The sequence below is a fragment of the Schistocerca nitens genome, chromosome 7, assembly GCF_023898315.1.
Source record: "Schistocerca nitens isolate TAMUIC-IGC-003100 chromosome 7, iqSchNite1.1, whole genome shotgun sequence".
NCBI classification, from domain to species: Eukaryota; Metazoa; Arthropoda; class Insecta; order Orthoptera; family Acrididae; genus Schistocerca; species Schistocerca nitens.
This window is the reverse complement of record NC_064620.1, coordinates 222022981-222044813: the sequence shown is the minus strand read 5'-3', so window position 1 is coordinate 222044813 and position 21833 is coordinate 222022981. Positions and strand designations below refer to the sequence as shown.

General features: G+C 40.8%; 2 protein-coding genes across 5 annotated transcripts in view; one reads left to right on the top strand and one right to left on the bottom strand.

Annotated features, from left to right (window-relative positions):
- Positions 1-21833, top strand: part of LOC126195153 (calbindin-32) — a 996724-nt gene that overhangs the window by 748478 nt on the left and 226413 nt on the right. The window lies entirely within an intron of this gene.
- Positions 671-16329, bottom strand: LOC126195150 (prostaglandin reductase 1-like). The gene is made up of 3 exons (XM_049933654.1): positions 16093-16329; positions 3579-3935; positions 671-1240 (listed from the first exon to the last, which is right to left on the bottom strand). The coding sequence occupies exons 1-3, from the start codon at positions 16303-16305 to the stop codon at positions 788-790; spliced, it is 1023 nt and encodes a 340-aa protein (XP_049789611.1). The 5' UTR covers positions 16306-16329; the 3' UTR covers positions 671-787.

Sequence of the window (21833 nt, the reverse complement as noted above, 5' to 3'; positions counted from 1 at the left end):
CAGGAGAACGGGCTGGCCAATTTATGCGTCCTCCACGTCCTATGAAACGCCTGTCGAACGTGTACCTCACCCCTCATGGTAATGTACATGTGCGTCAGTGAAAAAGACCAATAAAAAGGTGTTAGCATGTGGACGTAATGTGCTGTTACAACAGTCTCTTCTGTACCTAAGGTCCATCACCGTTCCCTTTGGATCCCTACGTAATTCGGTGCTCTCCGACACACACGATCGAACAGCGGAGGAGTGGTACTCAAGCGTCAACTTTAGGTTACAATATTTCCGGATGTAATTCACATTTTACAATGCAACAAACGGCACTGATTACGTATTTGTTTATATGTTCAGATGTGCTAAAAAAAACTAACGTGGTTCTATTTAAAAAAAACGTAGGTTTGTGTTAAAAAACATACTTCCGTGCATTTTTATATGGTTTGTATTAAACAATTACACTAGCCCCTCTCCTCACGTTCGGCCTGTGGAATCGATTCGTCAGTATTTGATGTGGTTTACGAAATATATCCAGCGGTAACGTTAGGTGACTCACCCTATATATATATATATATATATATATATATATATATATATATATATCACATGTAACCTATGTCTCTCCAAACATTTATTAGAGAATAGCGTAGAAATTTGAAATAAATCAGCCAAAAACGCTTCGAACATCTTACTAACAAATTTTATACTTGCTAACATTTTTTATAACACACACATTAAAGATGTGAACAATTGAATTAAATCGAACAAAACTTTTCCACTTTTGAAAGATGAGGAGTGTTCACAATTTGACAACAGCTTTCCCAAAGTTCTCGCCTCTCAGCATACCGATGAAGGCTTTGGGAGCATTGGCAAAGCCGTGGCTCACAGTTTCCCTGTACTTGAGTTTCCCCTCTTTTACCCACTGCTGCAGTTGGGTGATTCCCTCGTCCCAGCGGTCGTGCCATCGCGAATAAGCGCAGCCCTCAAGGCGAAGTTGATTGGCAAGAAATGTGAACGGCAGGGTGACCAACTTTTGGGACTGAGACTCATTGTACTGAGAGATGGCGCCGATAACAGTGATGCGACCACGGTAGCGCATATGGCTGATGACCTTAGTGCTCATGTCACCCGCCACGTTGTCGAAGTACACGTCGACACCATCTGGGGCAGCCTGCTTCAGGGCGGTGGACACGTCTGTCGTCTTGTAGTTAAACGCGTGGTGGAAGCCCAGCTCCTCTTTTAACCATTTCACCTGAGAATAAGAGACATATATCACAGCAGTACAAGATGTTGGTTGAACCTGTTTGCTAAGTTGCTTACTTATCTCAGGCTTATATTAGCTATGAAAAACAATGAATTCCAGTCTTGGTGTAAAAAAATGTATTCTTATAAAACGATAATTACGGTAGGTTAATAAATACGGTAAATTACCCGCGGAAAAATGCTCTTCTCGGATATCAAAAATATGTGCCTCTTTAAAAGATTCTTACAATAAAGTGGAGAATCAGCTGCTTCAATCCTCATTACACATTCCTCACCAAAAATTTTGGAATGATAGTATATTCATGTCATTTTAACACAGAAAATTATAAATCCCTCTAATCAGGGTCTCTTCATACTTCATTTCCATCTCACTACGACTGTCTGTATTTGCCTGTTTCCCACTGTCTCCTTTTTCTCCCACTGATTTACACAATATCCCACTGCCACAGTCTCTTGTTACACTGTCTCCTTTAGTCTTTCTTGCGCACTGCTATTGTGTCCACCATACCTCAGCAGCTCAAAAGTTCTGGGGATGCAAATTAACACTTCGCATACACCCCGAATTTAAAATTTCAGTTTAAAATATGCCCTCCCCTATGCATACTTGTTAAAGTTTGCCGGTCTGGGGAGGTGCAGATCTACCACCCCACCAAGTCTATGTAAGGTCTCCACTCTCCTGTATTTTTCGTTTCCACTTTCTCCTCTCTCTTTTTCTTCCACTGCTTCTCTCTCCTACCATGTCTCTTTTACTGCCACTGTCTCCCAGTGTCCATCAGTATCTCCTCTCTCTCCTTTTGATTCCCGCGCCTATTGTCTTCATCCATCTATCCTCCAACATCACTGTCTCCTCTGTCTTTCTCTCAGGCTGACACTATCTCTCTTCCACTGTCACCGTCTCTGTGACTATGTTCCAATGCCAAAATTTGCTATGAGGAAGGCGGAATGAGGATTGAGACACCTGGTTCCCCACTTTTCTGAGTCTTTTAAGAGGAATATATTCACCTTTCTTGTGCCCCAACATGAGCACTTTTCCTCTGCTTCCCTACTTTTACCTGCTAAAGCAGTGTGTGCTGCTTATATAAAACGAAATATGTAGAAGAGTAAAGTTTTGACTGTTTATGTCTATCGATGGATTCAAATACTTTGATACATATCAACAACAAATAAGTACAACTAATATAGATTAACACATAATTGTTTGATTTTCATTTTTTCTGGGTGCTTTGGTCATAAATCGCAGTTCAACCAAAACTTGCGGCTTATGATTTGTATCTTAAAAGGGTAAAAATGTTGTAAGAAATATTTTACTAAATTTGCAGTCTATACAGATTTAAATAATTTTCGGGAGTCATTTTAAGTTCTTTTCAGTCATTTTGAGACACTTTTTACCCAATTTTTTGTCACTACACTATCACTTAGGGCATACATTTTTATTGGTGGGAAAATACTGACTAAAAACATGGTTAGCCGGCTTACAGAACCACAGAAAAATTCATGAAGTTATTGGACCAACGAGAGCATTTTCTGGACTAACCCAGAGGACCAACCCTCCTTAGAGATCAATGAGAGCCAAGAATTCTTGAAAAGTGCATCTCACAAATGAGTCCATCGTCCCCCAGTTGTCGCCTGAAGATGAAAGCATGTCTCATTTCCAAAGGGTCCTACGGACTCAATACAACCCAACAGAATGCTGTACAGTAATCTGAGTATGTATTTGTCAGGAATAATATCGAATGAACTAACAAAAGACGTTGAACACCATCTGAGTACTAGTATGATGTAACCACATGTCTCCTCTTTCCAATGTCTACGTTATTAGATCTGGCCACCACTCACCACATTTACTTTTGTCCCAACCCGCAGGTAAGTTCTACGTAAAATGTTCAATCAGTGCCCAAATGCACTGACTTGTAGTTTTTTGTACCATGTCACTCAGAAATTTAAGATTAGTGTTAGCTGGTGTCACGCATTCGCCCCACTCAGCGTCGTCAGTTACATACAGTGAAGGGTCGGACTTTATGCAAAGACAAAAAGTTGACAGTTTAAGACTACTTTAATATTTTTCAGTATTGATACTAAGGTCATCTGGCCGAATTGTTTAGACTTATCGGAAAATATAAAATACAATGCACACGCATCGTGTTGTCAACAACATCCACACCCATTTTACTTCCTGCTTCGTTTACAGGTACTCCCTGACACTCTTGCCAACCTATGCACTACAAGCCCCTCCACTATTCCATCTCCTGATGATATTCCTGCCAAATGTTACCCTCTCTAATGGACACACAAGTTACAGGCAGGTTGAACAAAATGTAAATACGTACCTTGGCGTCAGATCCAGCGAAGCCGATGACAGTGCAGCCCTTGATGAGCGCTATCTGTCCCACTATGCTGCCCACAGCGCCTGCAGCGCCACTGACCACGACCACCTCTCCCGCCTTGGGCTGGCAGACCTCCAGCAGTGGGAAGTAGCCGCTGATTCCAGGCATGCCCAGCACCCCCAGGGACAGGGATAACGGCAGATCCCCCAGGTCTGGCACCAGCATGGGGGGCGACATGACATCAGGGGGCGGAACTTCTGGCCCAACATCAGCCACTGTGCGGTCGCGCCACCCCCAGTAGGCCACGATGTGTCGCCCCACTGGGAAACCTGCAGCCCGGCTCTCCACAATCCGTGCTACCTGTGGGCAGACCTCACTGTTACACCACCAAACTGATAGCATAACACAAAGCACCAGCACAAGTGGCGACATCTGCTGGTGGCATGGCATATCGGGTCCCACTTCACCCACCAGTGGCAGTACCATGCCTATTTCTCAATCTTGACAAGTCAACCTATGACTAAATGTGCAACTCTCAAGACATAAGAAACGTAAGAATACGTTAATAAGACGTAATATCGATCCCATACAAGTTCCTACCCTAAGCAGATCAATCCTACTCCACCAGTATAATTGATACTGACCTCAGTATCCTTAGCTTCTCTAAAGTCGAGAGTAACAGATAGCGCCAGTTTATTACCTTCCTCATACGTGGTCTAATTCTTGGCCCTGCAACAGCTACCAGAAAAGGAACTCCACTCTTATCTGATTAAAGCATCTCAAAACTTCTTTGATGTATAAATGCAGATGCCTTATATTCAACTGGAACTTACTGTCACCCAATCTGCACATAAAGTTCGCACCAAAATACCCAATACCCCAACACTTCCCTAAGTAATAATATAACTACCGCAACCCAGAAATGTCTACCAGAAGTGTATACACACCTAAATCAGCTGATCACAAGTGACCCTGCCAATTTTTAATATCCCAAAGACATTATGAATGCTGCTTCTCTCTTTTAAGAAATCTTGACTAAAACTACCGCTCACCAAGCTCCTTTCACTTCATGAAATCTTGTAATTCTCAGAGAAACTCGTCGACTCCACCGCTCATTTAGTTTGAACCACAAGTTGGACACGGTACACGTCACCTGCACTTCAGAGACAGATGGGTAATTTACTTAATGCTAAACGAACCTGGAACTGGCATCAGTCATGCAGATATACCCAGTCCTCACTAACTATAATCTTCAGTAAGTACTCCACTAAATATTGGAAAGCTTACCATTCACAACCTGCACCACGCTATCTATCGCTTCTAAGTCATCATTTTCACCTTAACAATCTTAGTAAAGCCTATATTTTGCGTTCTACCTCCAGGAACTGTAATTAGCCATGAAAATCCAAATTTGATCTCACCTAGCCCTCATATGTCTCTGATAGCATAGAAACATCCATTACCTGCCTCGCTACCAAGTTACAATTCATAAACCCCATAACATGAACAAATTTAGATCTGTCAATACAACACGCGATATTGAAGCCACTATTGGAAAGAAACACAACACAGCACTCGTCTAGTGACTCTACGACATTCCCTCTCGTTAAAGAATCTAGACTCTCTTTCGTATAAACCGCTGCAAGCCAACAAAACCCTGTACTTTGTATTGGTCATTACCTCGATCCTCGGTCAAACTGAGAAATTTCCTTCTTCCCAAATCTAAAATGGCTTGCATTCAAATTTATCTTTATATGTTGAAGTTCATTCATCTTGTTCATTTCCTGTACGAACGCCAGAAGAAGTTTCACATCTCATACTTCCTATTCCTATCAATGTGTGGTATTCTGGTCACCTACTCAAGTTCCTTTTCTATGAGCTTTTAAGCAATTATGTTTGTATAACTATGTTCTTTATGACAAGCCAACAATCCAGTTTAACAAACAATGTCACCTTCTCTCAATTTTTTCATCATACTGCGTGTGTGCCCCATGGAGCCACCCTGTCACCACTCATTTGCTTTGTACACACAGCTGGTATCCAAAAATCACCACCGATCCCACCCCATTTGCAGCTGCTATATTATCCAAATGATGCCGCCTCTTTTGCCATACAACCAACCCTCCATTCATTTCATAGACATGTCCATCTCAACATCTTCATCTCGTGCTTGAACTGTACCCACTTATCCCTCGACCCAGGAAGAAACTCATCAGTTACTATAGGAAAGACCACCGAAGCATACACTCCCGAAGACTTCTACCTTACAAATCACAACCGTCCAATCCACGTAACTAAATCAATGAAAATATCTTGATATAACACTCGAACAAAAACTAAATTGGATCTCCAGTTATGAGGATAAAACGAGAAGTGGTATAACCAGATTTTCCAGAAGATTCACTCAGTGGAAGAGGGGTCAATATAAATGAACGTATGTCTCAGCTTATATGTAGATACTCGACCGTTTCTGGAAAAACGACGGTCAAGCTACTTTATCTGCCTTTAAGAGAGCAATAAGTTCGAGCAAAGAGGTGGCATACTTTTTGTACCCTATGTTCGAAACCAGATTAATATTTTTAGTTTTGTTTTCATTTCTCTAACCGTGTTCATAGAAAATTACTATACGAATGTTTTCAGATGTACATTCAATTGACATTGTCCGTATTCATCTACTAATTGTACGTCTGGTGAATAAATTAAAAATAATAAAAAAGTAAATGAATGAATTTGAAATTGTTTTCGGTGAAATTTCTGTAGTCCGTCTTGATTCGTAATCTAATCACGACCATCTCCCAAGCAACTAGATTCTCATCCAGTCCAACTTCCTGTCAAGAATTCAACCTTGCGTAGTCCGCTAAAACATATATTTATATTACTTTCACTTTTCAGCGCTAAGGCAGCTTAGAGACAATTTGGTCGCTGACAGCTCGCACTGTAGAGAACAAACGGAAATGACTAATACGCAATACAAACAAAATCTGAAATAAAATCGCCGACTGCGAATCCCTGACGTCAGATACATTAGGTACAGACATACTACGACATGTCAATGATTCCCGGTCAGCGAATTAATTTTGAAAGTATTTCGTACGACTGTCCATTGTTAGCAGTGTCCGTTCTTTCAGAAATCCATGTAACTAACACAAAAATCTTATGACACCTACAAGCTACCTGTTCGCTGAGAACTGCTACCAAATGTTGTTAAAAAAAATTCACGGAATTAACAAGCCTACATGATAGATGACAGCTACTCAACAGTCAATAGACTATGTTGTTATTGCAATATCGTTTTACCAAAAGTGAAAGGAGAAGCTACAAAATTCAGCAAATGACGCAAACAAAAACAAATACGGACAACTAAATAATAATCTTGACAAAAGGGGCAAGGAGTAGCTAGAGGCTGAATACGAGGGTTGTTCGGAAAGTAAGGTCCGATCGGTCGCGAAATGAAAACGACAGTGCAAAATCAAAAATGCTTCATTCTTAACAGTTAATGACTGACAGTTATCTCTCAACATTAGTAAGTGTAACCTACTGCGTATAACAAGGCGAAAATCCCCATTAATGTACGAGTACAAAATAAACGCCCAGTCTTTGGAGACGGTAACATCCGTCAAGTATCTGGGTGTGACTATTCGAAATGATCTCAAATGGAATGATCAGATTACACAAGTAACGGGTAAGGCTAACTCTAGATTGCGGTTTATTGGTAGAATCCTGAAGCGATCCTGTCCTTCAACAAAGGAAATAGCTTACAACACGGTAGTTCGTCCTGTCTTATAGTATTGTTCGTCTGCATGGGACCCTTACCATTTGGGTCTTGGCAAGATTCGTGACTGGTACATTTAGCCATCGCGAGAGCGTTGCAAATCTCATAGAAAGTTTGAAGTGGGACACACTTGCAGATAGACGGCGCGCTAAACGGAAGGGGCTGTTCACTAAATTCCGAAATCCGATCTTCACCGAGGATGTAGAGCATATATTATTACCACCAACTTTCAAATCGCGCTATGACCACCATTCAAAGATAAGGGAAATTAGAGCTCGTACTGAGGCGTTCAGACAGCTGTTTTTCCCTCGCGCGACCGGCGATTGGAACAGAGGGGGCGGGGGGGGGGGGGGGGGGTATATGACTTTGGTGCGAATTGCGCCCTCCGCCACAAACCGCTTGGCGGCTAGCGGAGTATATATGTAGATGTAGATGTTAGCCACACCTTGCAGCTACCTCTCTAAACAGTCGCCACTCCGACTTAGAGTCGTGGCGTTGTACAAACTTTCCAGCACCCTCGTCACAGAAAGCAGCCCCCTGTCCTTTCCGCCAATTCTCTACGCTGGTCCGCCTTTCGTTATTTTTGACAAAATGTTATCTTCGTAGCCAGAGGTTCACGTGAGCAGAGATGAACAACTGAGCCAGTCAATTAAGGGCTGTATTGTGGGTGATCAAACATTTCGCACAGAAAACGTTGCAGGTGCGTCTTCATTACCCCTGCAGAATGCGGCTGAAAATTGTCTTGAAGAAAGAAACGCATGGCATTTATGTAATGTGCATAGCTTCAGGCGAAATCTCTCACCCTACCCACATATTTGATGGGAGACACAGTTGTTTTAGGCATATGTACGTGATCACTTTGGCTCTGAACTGAAAAGAGAGACGTGAAGCGACCGACAGGCATACTAAAGACACTGCCCAACACATCTGTGCAAAGTTCCATCGGATTTTCACAGTTGTTTCCATTTCGGTCCAAGCGGACCTTGCTTTCCAAATACGCCTCGTACAAAACTGGTTAAATATACATAACTTTAGAAAAAATAGATGCTACATATTGAACATTCCGCCCCCCCCCCCCCCCATGAACCATGGACCTTGCCGTTGGTGGGGAGGCTTGCGTGCCTCAGCGATACAGACAGCCGTACCGTAGGTGCAACCACAACGGAGGGGTATCTGTTGAGAGGCCAGACAAACGTGTGGTTCCTGAAGAGGGGCAGCAGCCTTTTCAGTAGTTGCAGGGGCAACAGTCTGGATGGTTGACTGATCTGGCTTTGTAACACTAAACAAAACGGCCTTGGTGTGCTGGTACTGCGAACGGCTGAAAGCAAGGAGAAACTACAGCCGTAATTTTTCCTGAGGTCATGCAGCTTTACTGTATGGTTAAATTATGATGGCATCCTCTTGGGTAAAACATTCCAGAGGTAAAATAGTCCCCCATTAGGATCTCCGGGCGGGGACTACGCAGGAGGAGGACGTTGTTATCAGGAGAAAGAAAACTGGCGTTCAACGGATCGGAGTGTGGAATGTCAAATCCCTTAATCAGGCAGGTAGGTTAGAAAATTTAAAAAGGGAAATGGATAGGTTAAAGTTAGATACAGTGGGAATTAGTGAAGTTCGGTGGCAGGAGGAAGAAGACTTTTGGTCAGGCGAATACAGGGTTATAAATACAAAATAAAATAGTGGTAATGCAGGAGTAGGTTTAATAATGAATAAAAAAATAGGAGTGCGCGTAAGCTACTACAAACAGCATAGTAAACGCATTATTGTGGCCAAGATAGACACGACGCCCACTCCTACCACAGTAGTACAAGTTTATATGCCAACTAGCTCTGCAGATGACAAAGAAATTGAAGAAATGTATGATGAAATAAAAGAAATTATTCAGATAGTGAAGAGAGACGAAAATTTAACAGTCATGGGTGACTGGAATTCGGTAGTAGGAAAAGGGAGAGAAGGAAACGTAGTAGGTGAATATGGATTGGGGGGAAGAACTGAAAGAGGAAGCCGCCTGGTAGAATTTTGCACAGAGCATAACTTAATCATAGCTAACACTTGGTTCAAGAATCATAAAAGAAGGTTGTATACATGGAAGAATCCTGGAGATACTAAAAGGTATCAGATAGATTATATAGTGGTAAGACAGAGATTTAGGAACCAGGTTTTAAATTGTAAGACATTTCCAGGGGCAGATGTGGACTCTCACCACAATCTATTCGGTATGAACTGTAGATTAAAACTGAAGAAACTGCAAAAAGGTGGGAATTTAAGGAGATGGGACCTGGATAAACTGAAAGAACCAGAGGTTGTACTGAGTTTCAGGGAGAGCATAAGGGAACAATTGACAGGAATAGGGGAAAGAAATACAGTAGAAGAAGAATGGTTAGCTTTGAGAGATGAAGTGGTGAAGGCAGCAGAGGATCAAGAAGGTAAAAAGACGAGGGCTACTATAAATTCTTGGGTAACAGAAGAAATATTTAATTTAATTGATGAAAGGAGAAAATATAAAAATGCAGTAAATGAAGCAGGCAAAAAGGAATACAAACGTCTCAAAAATGAGATCGACAAGAAGTGCAAAATGGCTAAGCATGGATGGCTAGAGGACAAATGTAAGGATGTAGAGGCTTGTCTCACCAGGGGTAAGATAGATACTGCCTACAGGAAAATTAAAGAGACCTTTGGAGGAAAGAGAACCACTTGTATGAATATTAAGTGCTCAGATGGAAACCTAGTTCTAAGCAAAGAAGGGAAAGCAGAAAGGTGGAAGGAGTATATAGAGGGTCAATACAATGGCGATGTACTTGAGGACAATATTATGGAAATGGAAGAGGACGTAGATGAAGATGAAATGGGAGATATGATACTGCGTGAAGAGTTTGACAGAGCACTGAAAGACCTGAGTCGAAACAAGGTCCCGAGAGTACACAACATTCCATTAGAACTACCGACAGCCTTGGGAGAGCCAGTCCTGACAAAACTCTACTATCTGGTGATCAAGATATATGAGACAGGCGAGATACCCTCAGACTTCAAGAAGAATATAATAATTCCAATCCCAAAGAAAGCAGGTGTTGACAGATGTGATAATTACCGACCTATCAGTTTAATAAGTCACAGCTGCAAAATACTAACGCAAAATCTATACAGACGAATGGAAAAACTAGTAGAAGCTGACCTCGGGGAAAATCAGTGTGGATTCCATAGAAATATTGGAACACGTGAGGCAATACTGACCCTAAGAGTTATCTTAGAAGCTAGATTAAGGAAAGCAAACCTACGTTTCTAGCATTTTTAGACTTAGAGAAAGCTTTTGACAACTTTGACTGAAATACTCTCTTTCAAATTCTGAAGGTAGCAGGGGTAAAAAACAGGGAGCGAAAGGCTATTTGCAATTTGTACAGAAACCAGATGGCAGTTATAAGAGTCGAGGGACACGAAAGGGAAGCTGTGGTTGGGAAGGGAGTGAGACAGGATTGTAGCCTCTCCCCGATGTTATTCAATCTGTATATTGATCAAGCAGTGAAGGAAACAAAAGAAAAATTCGGAGCAGGAATTAAAATCCATGGAGAAGAAATAAAAACTTTGAGGTTTGCCGATGACATTGTAATTCTGTCAGAGACAGCAAAGGACTTGGAAGAGCAGTTGAACGGAATGGACAGTGTCTTGAAAGGAGGATATAAGATGAACATCAAAAAAAGCAAAACAAGGATAATGGAATGTAGTCGAATTAAGTCGGGTGGTGCTGAGGGAATTAGATTAGGAAATGAGACACTTAAAGTAGTAAAGGAGTTTTGCTATTTGGGGAGCAAAATAACTGATGATGGTCGAAGTAGAGAGGATATAAAATGTAGACTGGCAATGGCAAGGAAAGAGTTTCTGAAGAAGAGAAATTTATTAACATCGAGTATAGATTTAAGTGTCAGGAAGTCGTTTCTGAAATTATTTGTATTGAGTGTAGCCATGTATGGAAGTGAAACATGCACGATAAATAGTTTAGACAAGAAGAGAATAGAAGCTTTCACAATGTGGTGCTACAGAAGAATGCTGAAGATTAGATGGGTAGATCACATAACTAATGAGGAGGTATTGAATAGAATTGGGGAGAAGAGAAGTTTGTGGCACAACTTGACTAGAAGAAGGGATCGGTTGGTAAGACATGTTCTGATGCATCAAGGGATCACCAATTTAGTATTGGAGGGCAGCGTGGAGGGTAAAAATCGTAGAGGGAGACCAAGAGATGAATACACTAAGCAGATTCAGAAGGATGTAGGTTGCAGTAGTTACTGGGAGATGAAGAAGCTTGCACAGGATAGAGTAGCCTGGAGAGCTGCATCAAACCAGTCTCAGGACTGAAGACCACAACAACAACAACAACAACAACAACAACATAGAACATTTGAAGAATCGATGTAGAAAAGAGTATTTGATGAATATGGGAAGTCAGTACCAAGTAATGAAGGAAAGCTCCGAAGTCGAATACATATGTAGGTGGACTATATGCACAGAAGAAACTTGAAGAGAATATGATGGATGGTGAAGAGGAAGTGAATGCAGATGAGACGAGGGAGGCGATACCAGGAGAAAAATTTAACTAAAACCTGAATATAAATATATGCAGTAGGCTATATTACCAAAATCATAACATCCTTGGAAGAATTAAGCATGATTAAACTATTTCGCTTGGTATACAGGACATGCACAAAGAACGAAGGTGCTGACTGGTGTGACTATTACCGAACCGTCAATATAATAAGTAGTGGTTACAGCATAATACCATGAATTGCTCAGAGCAGAATTTAACAGATGGTGGAAACCGACCAGAGAAAGGATGAATTAGAGCTCCGGAGAAATGCAGCAAAATGCAGAGCATCGTTGACCATACAACGTATCTTAGAAGACGGATTGTAGAAAGGGAACATGGACTACACTTAATGCATACGTAGATTTGGAAGAAGCATGTAACAGTGTTGACTGAAACACACTCTTTAGAATTATGAAATTATCAGGGATGAAAAATAGATATTCAAATGCTTGACTCGATGTAGCAGTGGTTGGGAAGGGAGTGAGACAGGGTTGTAGCCTATCGCCGATGTTATTCAATCTGTATATTGAGCAAGCAGTGAAGGAAACAAAATAAAAATTCGGAGTAGGAATTAAAATCCATGGAGAAGAAATAAAAACTTTGAGGTTCGCCGATTACACTGTAATTCTGTCAGAGACAGCAAAGGACTTGGAAGAGCAGTTGAACGGAATGGACAGTGTCTTGAAAGGAGGGTATAAGATGAACATCAACAAAAGCAAAACAAGGATAATGGAATGTCGTCGAATTAAGTCGGGTGATGCTGAGGGAATTAGATTAGGAAATGAGACACTTAAAGTAGTAAAGGAGTTTTGCTATTTGAGGAGCAAAATAACTGATGATGGTCGAAGTAGAGAGGATATAAAATGGAGACTGGCAATGGCAAGGAAAGAGTTTCTGAAGAAGAGAAATTTGTTAACATCGAGTATTGATTTAAGTGTCAGGAAGTCGTTTCTGAAAGTATTTGTATGGAGTGTAGCCATGCATGGAAGTGAAACATGGACGATAGTGTAGACAAGAAGAGAATAGAAGCTTTCGAAATGTGGTGCTACAGAAGAATGCTGAAGATTAGATGGGTAGATCACATAACTAATGAGGAGGTATTGAACAGAATTGGGGAGAAGAGGAGTATGTGGCACAACTTGACTAGAAGAAGGGATCGGTTGGTAAGAAATGTACTGAGGCATCAAGGGATCACAAATTTAGCTTTGTAGGGCAGCGTGGAGGGTAGTAATCGTAGAGGGATACCAAGAGATGAATACACTAAGCAGATTCAGAAGGATGTAGGCTGCAGTAGGTACTGGGAGATGAAGCAGCTTGCACAGGATAGAGTAACATGGAGAGCTGCATCAAACCAGTCTCAGGACTGAAGACCACAACAACAACAACAAATGCTTGAAATGTATTCGCAGTTGCGGATACGGGCAGACACCAGCTGTATAATGGTATGACGACAGTGAAAATTTGTGCGGGACAGGAACACGAAACCGGATTCCCTGCATGTCACAAACGGACACCTTACCGTTTTTTTCCTGATCCCATTTTGTTCTTTATAGTTCGTTGCATTTGTTCGGGGAGGACGTCCCATGAAATTTTTTTATTTTTTTTTATTTCAGAGAGCAGCTAACCCTCTGATCGAACACGCTGAGCTATCGTACCAGTTGTCTATGCGAGCACAGCTCACGGCGGGACAGAAACGTACACATATCATCAACCACATATCTACAACCTGTAGTCGTACATTCATTACAGCCGTGCAGGGGAGATATTTTAATTGAAAGTTGCTTGTCCGGCTTCGGGAGATAAATATGATATTGCAGCAGCTGTGTCCGGCCGAAGTACGATGCAATAATCGTTCGGACATACGTGCATGTGCATCGTACTTCGGAACAACACAGGCAGTGATATATCGTATAGATACTGAAAGGTCACCTATAACTTGTACAGAAATTAGCTGCAGTTGTAAGACCGTAACTGAAATGCGAGGAACACATGGTTTCAGGCTATCCCTCATGATATTCAAACTGTGCATTAGGCAAGCAGTAAAAGAAGTTAAGGAGATATTTCAAAATGGAATTAAAGTTCCACAAGGAGAAATAATGGCACTAATGTCTGCCAGTGGCATTGCAATTCTGTCAAAAAGTGAAATGACTTGGGATATAATTTGAATGGAATGCATAATTTCTCCAAAATGGGTTATTAGATGAATATCAACACAACTAAAATATGGCTGAGTATAGCTGTATTAAATTAGGTGATGCTGATGAAATTAGATGATGAAATGAGAAACTAAATGTAATGGCTCTGAGCACTATGGGACTTAACATCTATGGTCATCAGTCCCCTAGAACTTAGAACTACTTAAACCTAACTAAACTAAGAACATCACACAACACCCAGTCATCACGAGGCAGAGAAAATCCCCGACCCCGCCGGGAATCGAACCCGGAAACCCGGGTGTGGGAAACGAGAACGCTACCGCACGACCACGAGCTGCGGACAACTAAATGTAATGCTCAGATTACTATGTATTGGTTGTGGCTGCAGTAACAATGAATCAAATATTTATAGAAATCACACCAATTATCTCACTTGTATTTCATTAATTTAGTAACAGGCGTAGAAGAAACAGGGTGATACAACCACTTCTGATAGAAGTTCTGCGTGTAACAGTACAAAGCAGATCGCTTAAACACTGATATTGTGCAGTCCTGAGTAAATCATTCTCACACGCGTTTATTGTGCTACCCACCGTAAACATGGACAGACTGATAGTTGTAACGTCTCTTAACAAAAGACATATTATGTAATAAAGAGAAAACATCGTGTGTCATGTTTTGTTCTTGTATAAAATTATGTACTGTTTTTTTTATTTATTTTAGATAATATCTGTGTCGCCGAGTACTGAAACCGCCACAGACGATACTTATTAAATATCAAACAAAGATGAGAATGTGTGACTAGTATAAATAATACAGAACGAACATTAATTTCTCTGCCGTCTTCTTGGTGTTACGTGAGTAGGATAGCCTGTGATGTGATATTGTATGCTAGCGTAGCATTCTTTTGTCAAGTTTGTAAGAGGGACGCCATTAAGTAAGGTTTTGGAAAGGTGTGTAATTAATCGAATTATTTAAATGTTTTGAATAGAGTTACTTAGTGAAACCTTGCATTATGATTTATGATAAGCTTGCCTGGTATTTTATCCCATCCCCTTAAGACATTTTCAGTTATTTAAATATTATTCGTGGTGCAGAGCTGCGCTACGAACGAACGAGCCGTTGCCGCGGCGCATTCAAATTTCATTAAATGAAATCTATCATACCGCAAGAAGCGGGCAGGTAATAGTGAAGTAAAAATTATTTCTTTCAGTTACAGGTTGATGCGGGCTGCTGATAATATATTACTAACAGTGCAAAAAGATAATTTACTTTCATCACATAAAAGAAATCTTGCTGTGCGTTGTTCTGGTCTGGCATCCTTATAGTAAAAACATCTTTTTTCTCCGATAATAGTCTATGTTCTCGTGTTAGTCGTGGTACTTATTGTTGTTTTACTGTTAACAAAATCCACTCCAAAATTATGATGTTGAACAATCATTGCGTACTGTAACATCAGTATTGATAACGAAGTAATTTTCATTAACCTTTTCAATAACTATAAAGTAAGGAAGATATGTTGAACTTTATGGCGAGCTACAGTAACGAAAAAATGTTCCTTTAATAGAAAGCCAGGGCCAGAACAATAAGAACATAATATATTTTGTTTTGTTGAAAATTAATGATCCTAAGAAAGTCATAGCACAGCATCACTAAAAGGTATTTCGGGTCTCTTTTCGTAGTAACATATTTTATCTCATACATTAGTTGTTACGCGAGTAATAGTAAAACAAAACAAATAGAAAAGAGACCGAAGCGAAATAGTGTTTTGAAACGCAACGGCCAGGCAACTTCTAAACGGCGGTCATCGATGGCTGTGGATGTCTAGACGCGTCACAAAATTAAAACGCAGTACAGTAGCATTAAGGGCGTCACTTACAGTATCTTCCTGTTTCCACATAAAACATTTATGACGTCACTTGAGTGACGTCACTATCGTTGCGTATGGCTGGCATACTGGTTACCAGTCTGGGTCAGATAAGGAAAGAAAGCAGATCAGAGATCCTTTACCTGGGCCGCGATCATGGTGTCTCCCACTTTCTGTCCGTATTTCTCCGTACCTACGAGAACCCTCTGGAAGGGATCAACGCTAAAGTAGACTGCCTCAGCTAGGATTTGTCCATCCTTGAGGGGTGGTAGGTCCTCCTCCTCGACGCGAAAATCCTCCGGTCGAGGCTCTCCCTGGAAGCTTCGGGCGAGTACGATTTTGCGTGCCTTCACCATGGTCGCTGGTGCTGCTCTGGCGTCTCGAACGCGGCAGCTTAAATAAAACGACCGTCAAGGCCTTGTCGAATTGCTAGCGGGATCTCTGTGGCTTGCGTAACTCGCAGGAAGAGTTTGCTGTGTATCCATGACTAAGCAGTACTGGGCATTACTGGCATATTTCGGGATATGCAATCGCTCGGGCCTGTTAAATACGTTGATGGGTGTCTCTGTGGTTAACGTCGCGCACGATGTGATAAAATAGTGCTGATAATGCCCAGAGTACTGCGGAACTTAAGTCAACCTCGTATTAAGAGCTATGGTTGCACTCATAAATTCTAATTTTGATATACAGGGTGATTACAATTAAAGTTAAACTTTCAAACCGCTGTAGAAATAACACCACTCGTCAGAATGACGTCAAATTGGAACGGAATATTATTAAAAAAAAAAAAAGGTTCAAATGGCTCTGAGCACTATGGGACTCAACTGCTGTGGTCATTAGTCCCCTAGAACTTAGAACTACTTAAACCTAACTAACCTAAGGACATCACACACATCCATGCCCGAGGCAGGATTCGAACCTGCGACCGTAGCAGTCGCACGGTTCCGGACTGCGCGCCTAGAACCGCGAGACCACCGCGGCCAGCTATTATTAAAAAAAAAAAAAAATGGCTCTGAGCACTATGGGACTTAACATCTGAGGTCATCAGTCCCCTAGAACTTAGAACTACTTAAACCTAACTAACTTAAGGACATCACACATATCTATGCCCGAGGCAGGATTCGAACCTGCGACCATAACGGTCGCGCGGTTCCAGACTGAAGCACCTAGAACCGCTCGGCCACACCGGCCGGCGGAATATTATCGGAGAAGGGAGAAAACGTATGGTAGAAGAAAAATAAACTGCTACAAAATGTAGCAATAGATGTCGCTGTAAGCATCATAATTTAATAGTGGCTGACTACAAATAGTGAATAATACAACAAAGATTAAGGTGTACGTCTGAAGATAAACAAACTGTACTACGCAGTGCGCGTGGGTGTAAAGAAGTGATGCTGTTAGTTACGTAATAAGCCCATCCACCACGGCACGTTCATATCACATTGGATGGGAAAAATCGGTTTTCAACTGTCCTGAGGCCAAAAACCGCATAAAATGCCTCACTAATATCGGTTTTTAATTGCCCTGAGGCCAAAAACCGCAAAAAAGCATGTTCCACAACTGATCGAAGTGTTTCCGGGGTCACGTTCAGAATGTGTTGCGCAATGCGTGCCTTCAGTGCAGCTAAGTTTGCATTCGGAACACTGCACACAACATCTTAGCCCACAGCCAGAAGTCACAGTTATTAAGATCGGGTGATAGGGACGGACAGGCTGTAGGGAAATGGCGGTTGATAATTCTAGCATTTTCGAAATGGCGCTTCAGCAGCTGCTTAACTGGATTTGCAATGTGCGGAGGTTCTCCATCTTGCATAAAAATGATCCCATCCACACATCCACGCTGTTGGAGAGCTGGAAGGACGTGGTTGCGCAAAAGACACTCGTAGCGCTTACCAGGTAACAGGACCGGAATCACCTGTCTCTTCGAAAAAATATGGTCCTATGATAAATGATACCGTAAACCCGCACCATACAGTGATCTTTTCAGGATGAAATGGTACTGGTCGACTTGCGTGTGGATTTTCCGTTGCCCATATTAGACAATTCTATGTATTGACATATCCTGTCAGATGGAAGTGGGCTTCGTCTATCCACAAAATCTTCTACTGCCAGTCATTGTCCATTTCCATGTGAGCAAGAATTCAAAGCAAAGGTCTCTCTCTTGCTGGCAGGTCAACAGCAAGCGACTCGTGCACACGGGTAATTTTGAATGGACTGCAAAGAAGGATGTTTCGTAGGATTTTACACACCGTGCTCAACGGTATGTCCAATGCTCACGCAATTATCGTTGCTCTACACATTTGCACAGCACCACTCGTCTCCTCCTGCATTGCTGTGGCCACTGCTTCCACTGACGTCGAATCAATTCGTTTCCTCCCTCTACCAGGTTACAAACCAAAAGAATTTCCGAATCATTTTCTCCAGATTCACGGCAGTAATCGGACCAAGGCCTTTTTTCAAACCTTTCAGTGTCCGGAACTTCTGCAGAGCGACATGTGCACAGTCATCATTCTTGTAATACAGCTTTGCATTGAGACAGTCATGGTGAACGTCGCAGACGCGAAAGGAGGAAAATCCGTGTACCCGGCGTGTTTATACCATCTTCAATGGTTCGTGCGCATGACAGGAGTTTTCATTTAAGTATTCTGACATATACAGTGCCAGTCATTGATCAATTTTCACACTATTTTTTTCTTCTGCCATACATTTCCCCCCTTCTCCTATAATATTCCGTAGCAATTTGACGTCATTCTGACGACGGGTGTTATTTCTACAGCGTTTTGAAAGTTCAACTTTAATTATAATCACCCTGTATTTGAATCTGCAGAAGAAGAAAATGAAAACTATCCTTCGGATTTTCAATTGATTTTTCATAGATAATGTTTTGCCTTTCCTCGTGTCTCCTTCCGTTTCCTAAACTGCTTTCATCCAAGGATGTAAGGCCAGTACAAAACCTGCAAGAAGCGGAAAGGTAGAAACACAGCAATATGGAACAGCACAACAGTTAGAAGTTGGAAGTTTTTAGTGACTGTAAGGCACAAAGAAAATAGTAATCTGCTGATGCATCGGCAACTAATGCAAATGAGAAACAAGAAACTTACCATCAAAAATGGGAATCAAGGTATTAAGCAGCGACGATTCCGAAGAAGTGTCTCCACTAGTGCATTCAAACAGCTCTCAGAACATGTACTGAAATCGATGTTTAGGTACCTTTTATGTTACGTCAAGTCTCTCGTTTGCATTTTATTAGAATTTCTTCTTTTCGTCAGAGAATATTACATTGCTTTCACGCATATTTCAATTGTTCTCAGTGAAATTTTATAATCATCTGTGTGTTGATTTTTAAATCTAATGCACATCATCTTGTATGCGAAGACATTGACTGAAAAAGTAGCTTGTGTGCTGAAATAACAATTACTATACCAGAGCCTCCCAAGTTCGCTAAGTGGGTGTGTTGGGATTAGGATAGGTGGAATCAGCAACAGGTTTCAAAAATTTTGCGCATTCAGTGTTTTCAAACTTACGCCTCCGACAGTGCTGCAAAGGAGTTGATTTCATAAAGCTAAAGTGCGATAGTTATGTATAATATTTATGAAGTTTCTAGCCTTACCTACTTTCAATATAGAAAGGAACATAAAAATGTAGAGTACGATATAATCCCAATAATCGCAGTTGTAGAGTTATGAGGGCTGGAACTTTAATAGTGGCAACTATTTATTTACTGCCGTGTTTCAACTGTTTCCAGTACAAACGTTGATTTTTCGCATTCGATAATTTTTGCTTCAGTATATCAGTGTGACAATTTGCCCATTACTCCTTCATTGAAATGCAGTTTTCCTTTTCCAGTTTAAGTTCGTATTCACCTCCAATGAAACATTGAGTCACCTCTGTATCTTATGCCAGGAATTATTGTACGTTATTTGTGGGCTGCAGCTTTGGATGTGCTAGGTGTAGTGTTAAAAATATACAGAAATTCAGCGAACTACATTGTATCTTCTATGTAGGAAAAAAAAGCTTTAGTTGACGGCTGAATAAATTAAGTCTTTATGGTATTTCTTACCGAATAAACAACAAAACCCGATCTGAACATCTCTTATTTCGAATTTTTATGATTATCAATATAAAGTTTAGAACAAAGACACATCGTAGACTAATTCAGTGTAGGAGTAAGATCAAGTTTATTGAACAGAAAACAATAAACTCCTTTTGTTTCTGAATACCTTCGATACTAGATTCATTTCTCGATTTCTTCTTATTCTTCTAAAAAGCCTTTATTTCCATTTCAATTTAGTAAATATTTTCCGGCAGGTAAATCAAAAATGTAGTCTCTTAAAGCTCTGTAACGACTGATATTACTTTCGTCCTTGATTTTCAGTTTGCACCTGCAGGAACCGTGTTGTCTGACCAGGAAAGCGATGTCTCCGCGACGCATGGGTTACGTATAGCTTTTTATAAAGTGATAGCCATAGCATACTATTACATCGCTCTGCTCTTGTGTAAACCTTTAGAAACAACATGTAGCAGAGTGTCACAAACTTAAACGAACAGTAGTTGAGGATGAGCTTGCAACGTAAAGATGTGTGCAGCGTATCTTTGAAATCAAACTCCAACCCAAAACAAATCTTACCTGTATTTTAAGTAATTAACAAAACAGTATTTGAAAGTTAAGTACAAACCGTTGACCTATATATGGAAAACAAGCGGTGTATTTCTGAACAAGAGAAACACTTCGGATGTAAAAGCAAGTGAAAAAGCGTCAGACTGTGTGAGATTTATAGCCTACGTCCTTAAAATGTGTAATCCTGTGCTTCCTGAGAAATCTAGTTATTTCTTGCATTACTGAAACAGTGTTGTAGGCTATTGTGTAATGGAAAAGTTGTTTCCCAATATGGATGCCTGCACACAGGTCGTCCTTGTGTGACATCTCGACCACACGTGATAACGTGATATCCACAGTGACTGGGCAATAGATAACCGCAGCATACAGATGTTCTCAAGATATGGCGAGAGAGCAGATTACGCTGCGGAAACAATTAAATGACCAGGTGAGGCGACCATTACAGGCGTTTTTTTTAGTCTGCACTTCACTGAATTCCAGGTCTTCTGTACAAAAACTTTTACATACAGCCCAGACAACGAGATTCAGGGAGAAGATTAATGGATTCGTGTGTCACCTTTTAAAGAAACAATTTTATGTTTACGATTCAAAAGCCTATAAACCTTGTTTGTTTTTGTTACGAGTTGGTTTTTGGCTTATTAGACCATTATCGGATGACAACTGACTGGTCTTCACAGATATCATTGTGTTAGAAATCAAACATTTAACTGGAAATTGGTAAGAAATGTCAAACAGCGTGCTAGTCACCCTCGATATATATATCTAAATGATACAACAGTTAGCTGCTTAGTGTGGTGCAGCAGTAGGGAGAAAATTTCAGTGGGTAAAAGTGCAATGCCAATAGTTTTCACTGTACATGAGACAGTTTTCAATACAAATGTGGCATTATTAAATATACATTATTAAAGAAATTATTATTGTTGTTTTGGCGCTTGGAGGGCACTGATTGTTATATATTATGTTGACTGATGGCAAACCTAAAGATAATGTCAGCTGAGAAGAGTGATGGATTACTGTTTACAGGATGACTATTTTTTGCTTATATATTTACAACATTCTCAAATACAATGTTTTTACTAGTATAATTTTTAATACTATTTGTATGTAGTAATGACGATGATGATGCAGAAGGGAGAGGGTGAAACCCAGTGCCAGCACACAACTATTAACTGAAATTTAAAGAAGTATGAAATAAAGAAATAAGTAATTTAAAAATACAAGAAAGTACTAAATGTTATGAAAAGTTATAACGAGCAACTACATAGTG

Bases quoted from the DNA above. Each gene is read 5' to 3' on its own strand.
- LOC126195150 (XM_049933654.1), bottom strand. From the start codon at position 16,305: ATGGTGAAGGCACGCAAAATCGTACTCGCCCGAAGCTTCCAGGGAGAG. The intron at 3,936-16,092 runs GTAAAGGATCTC...GTCTGCCCACAG, and splicing joins ACACCATGATCGCGGCCCAG to GTAGCACGGATTGTGGAGAG. The intron at 1,241-3,578 runs GTACGTATTTAC...TCTTATTCTCAG, and splicing joins TCGCTGGATCTGACGCCAAG to GTGAAATGGTTAAAAGAGGA.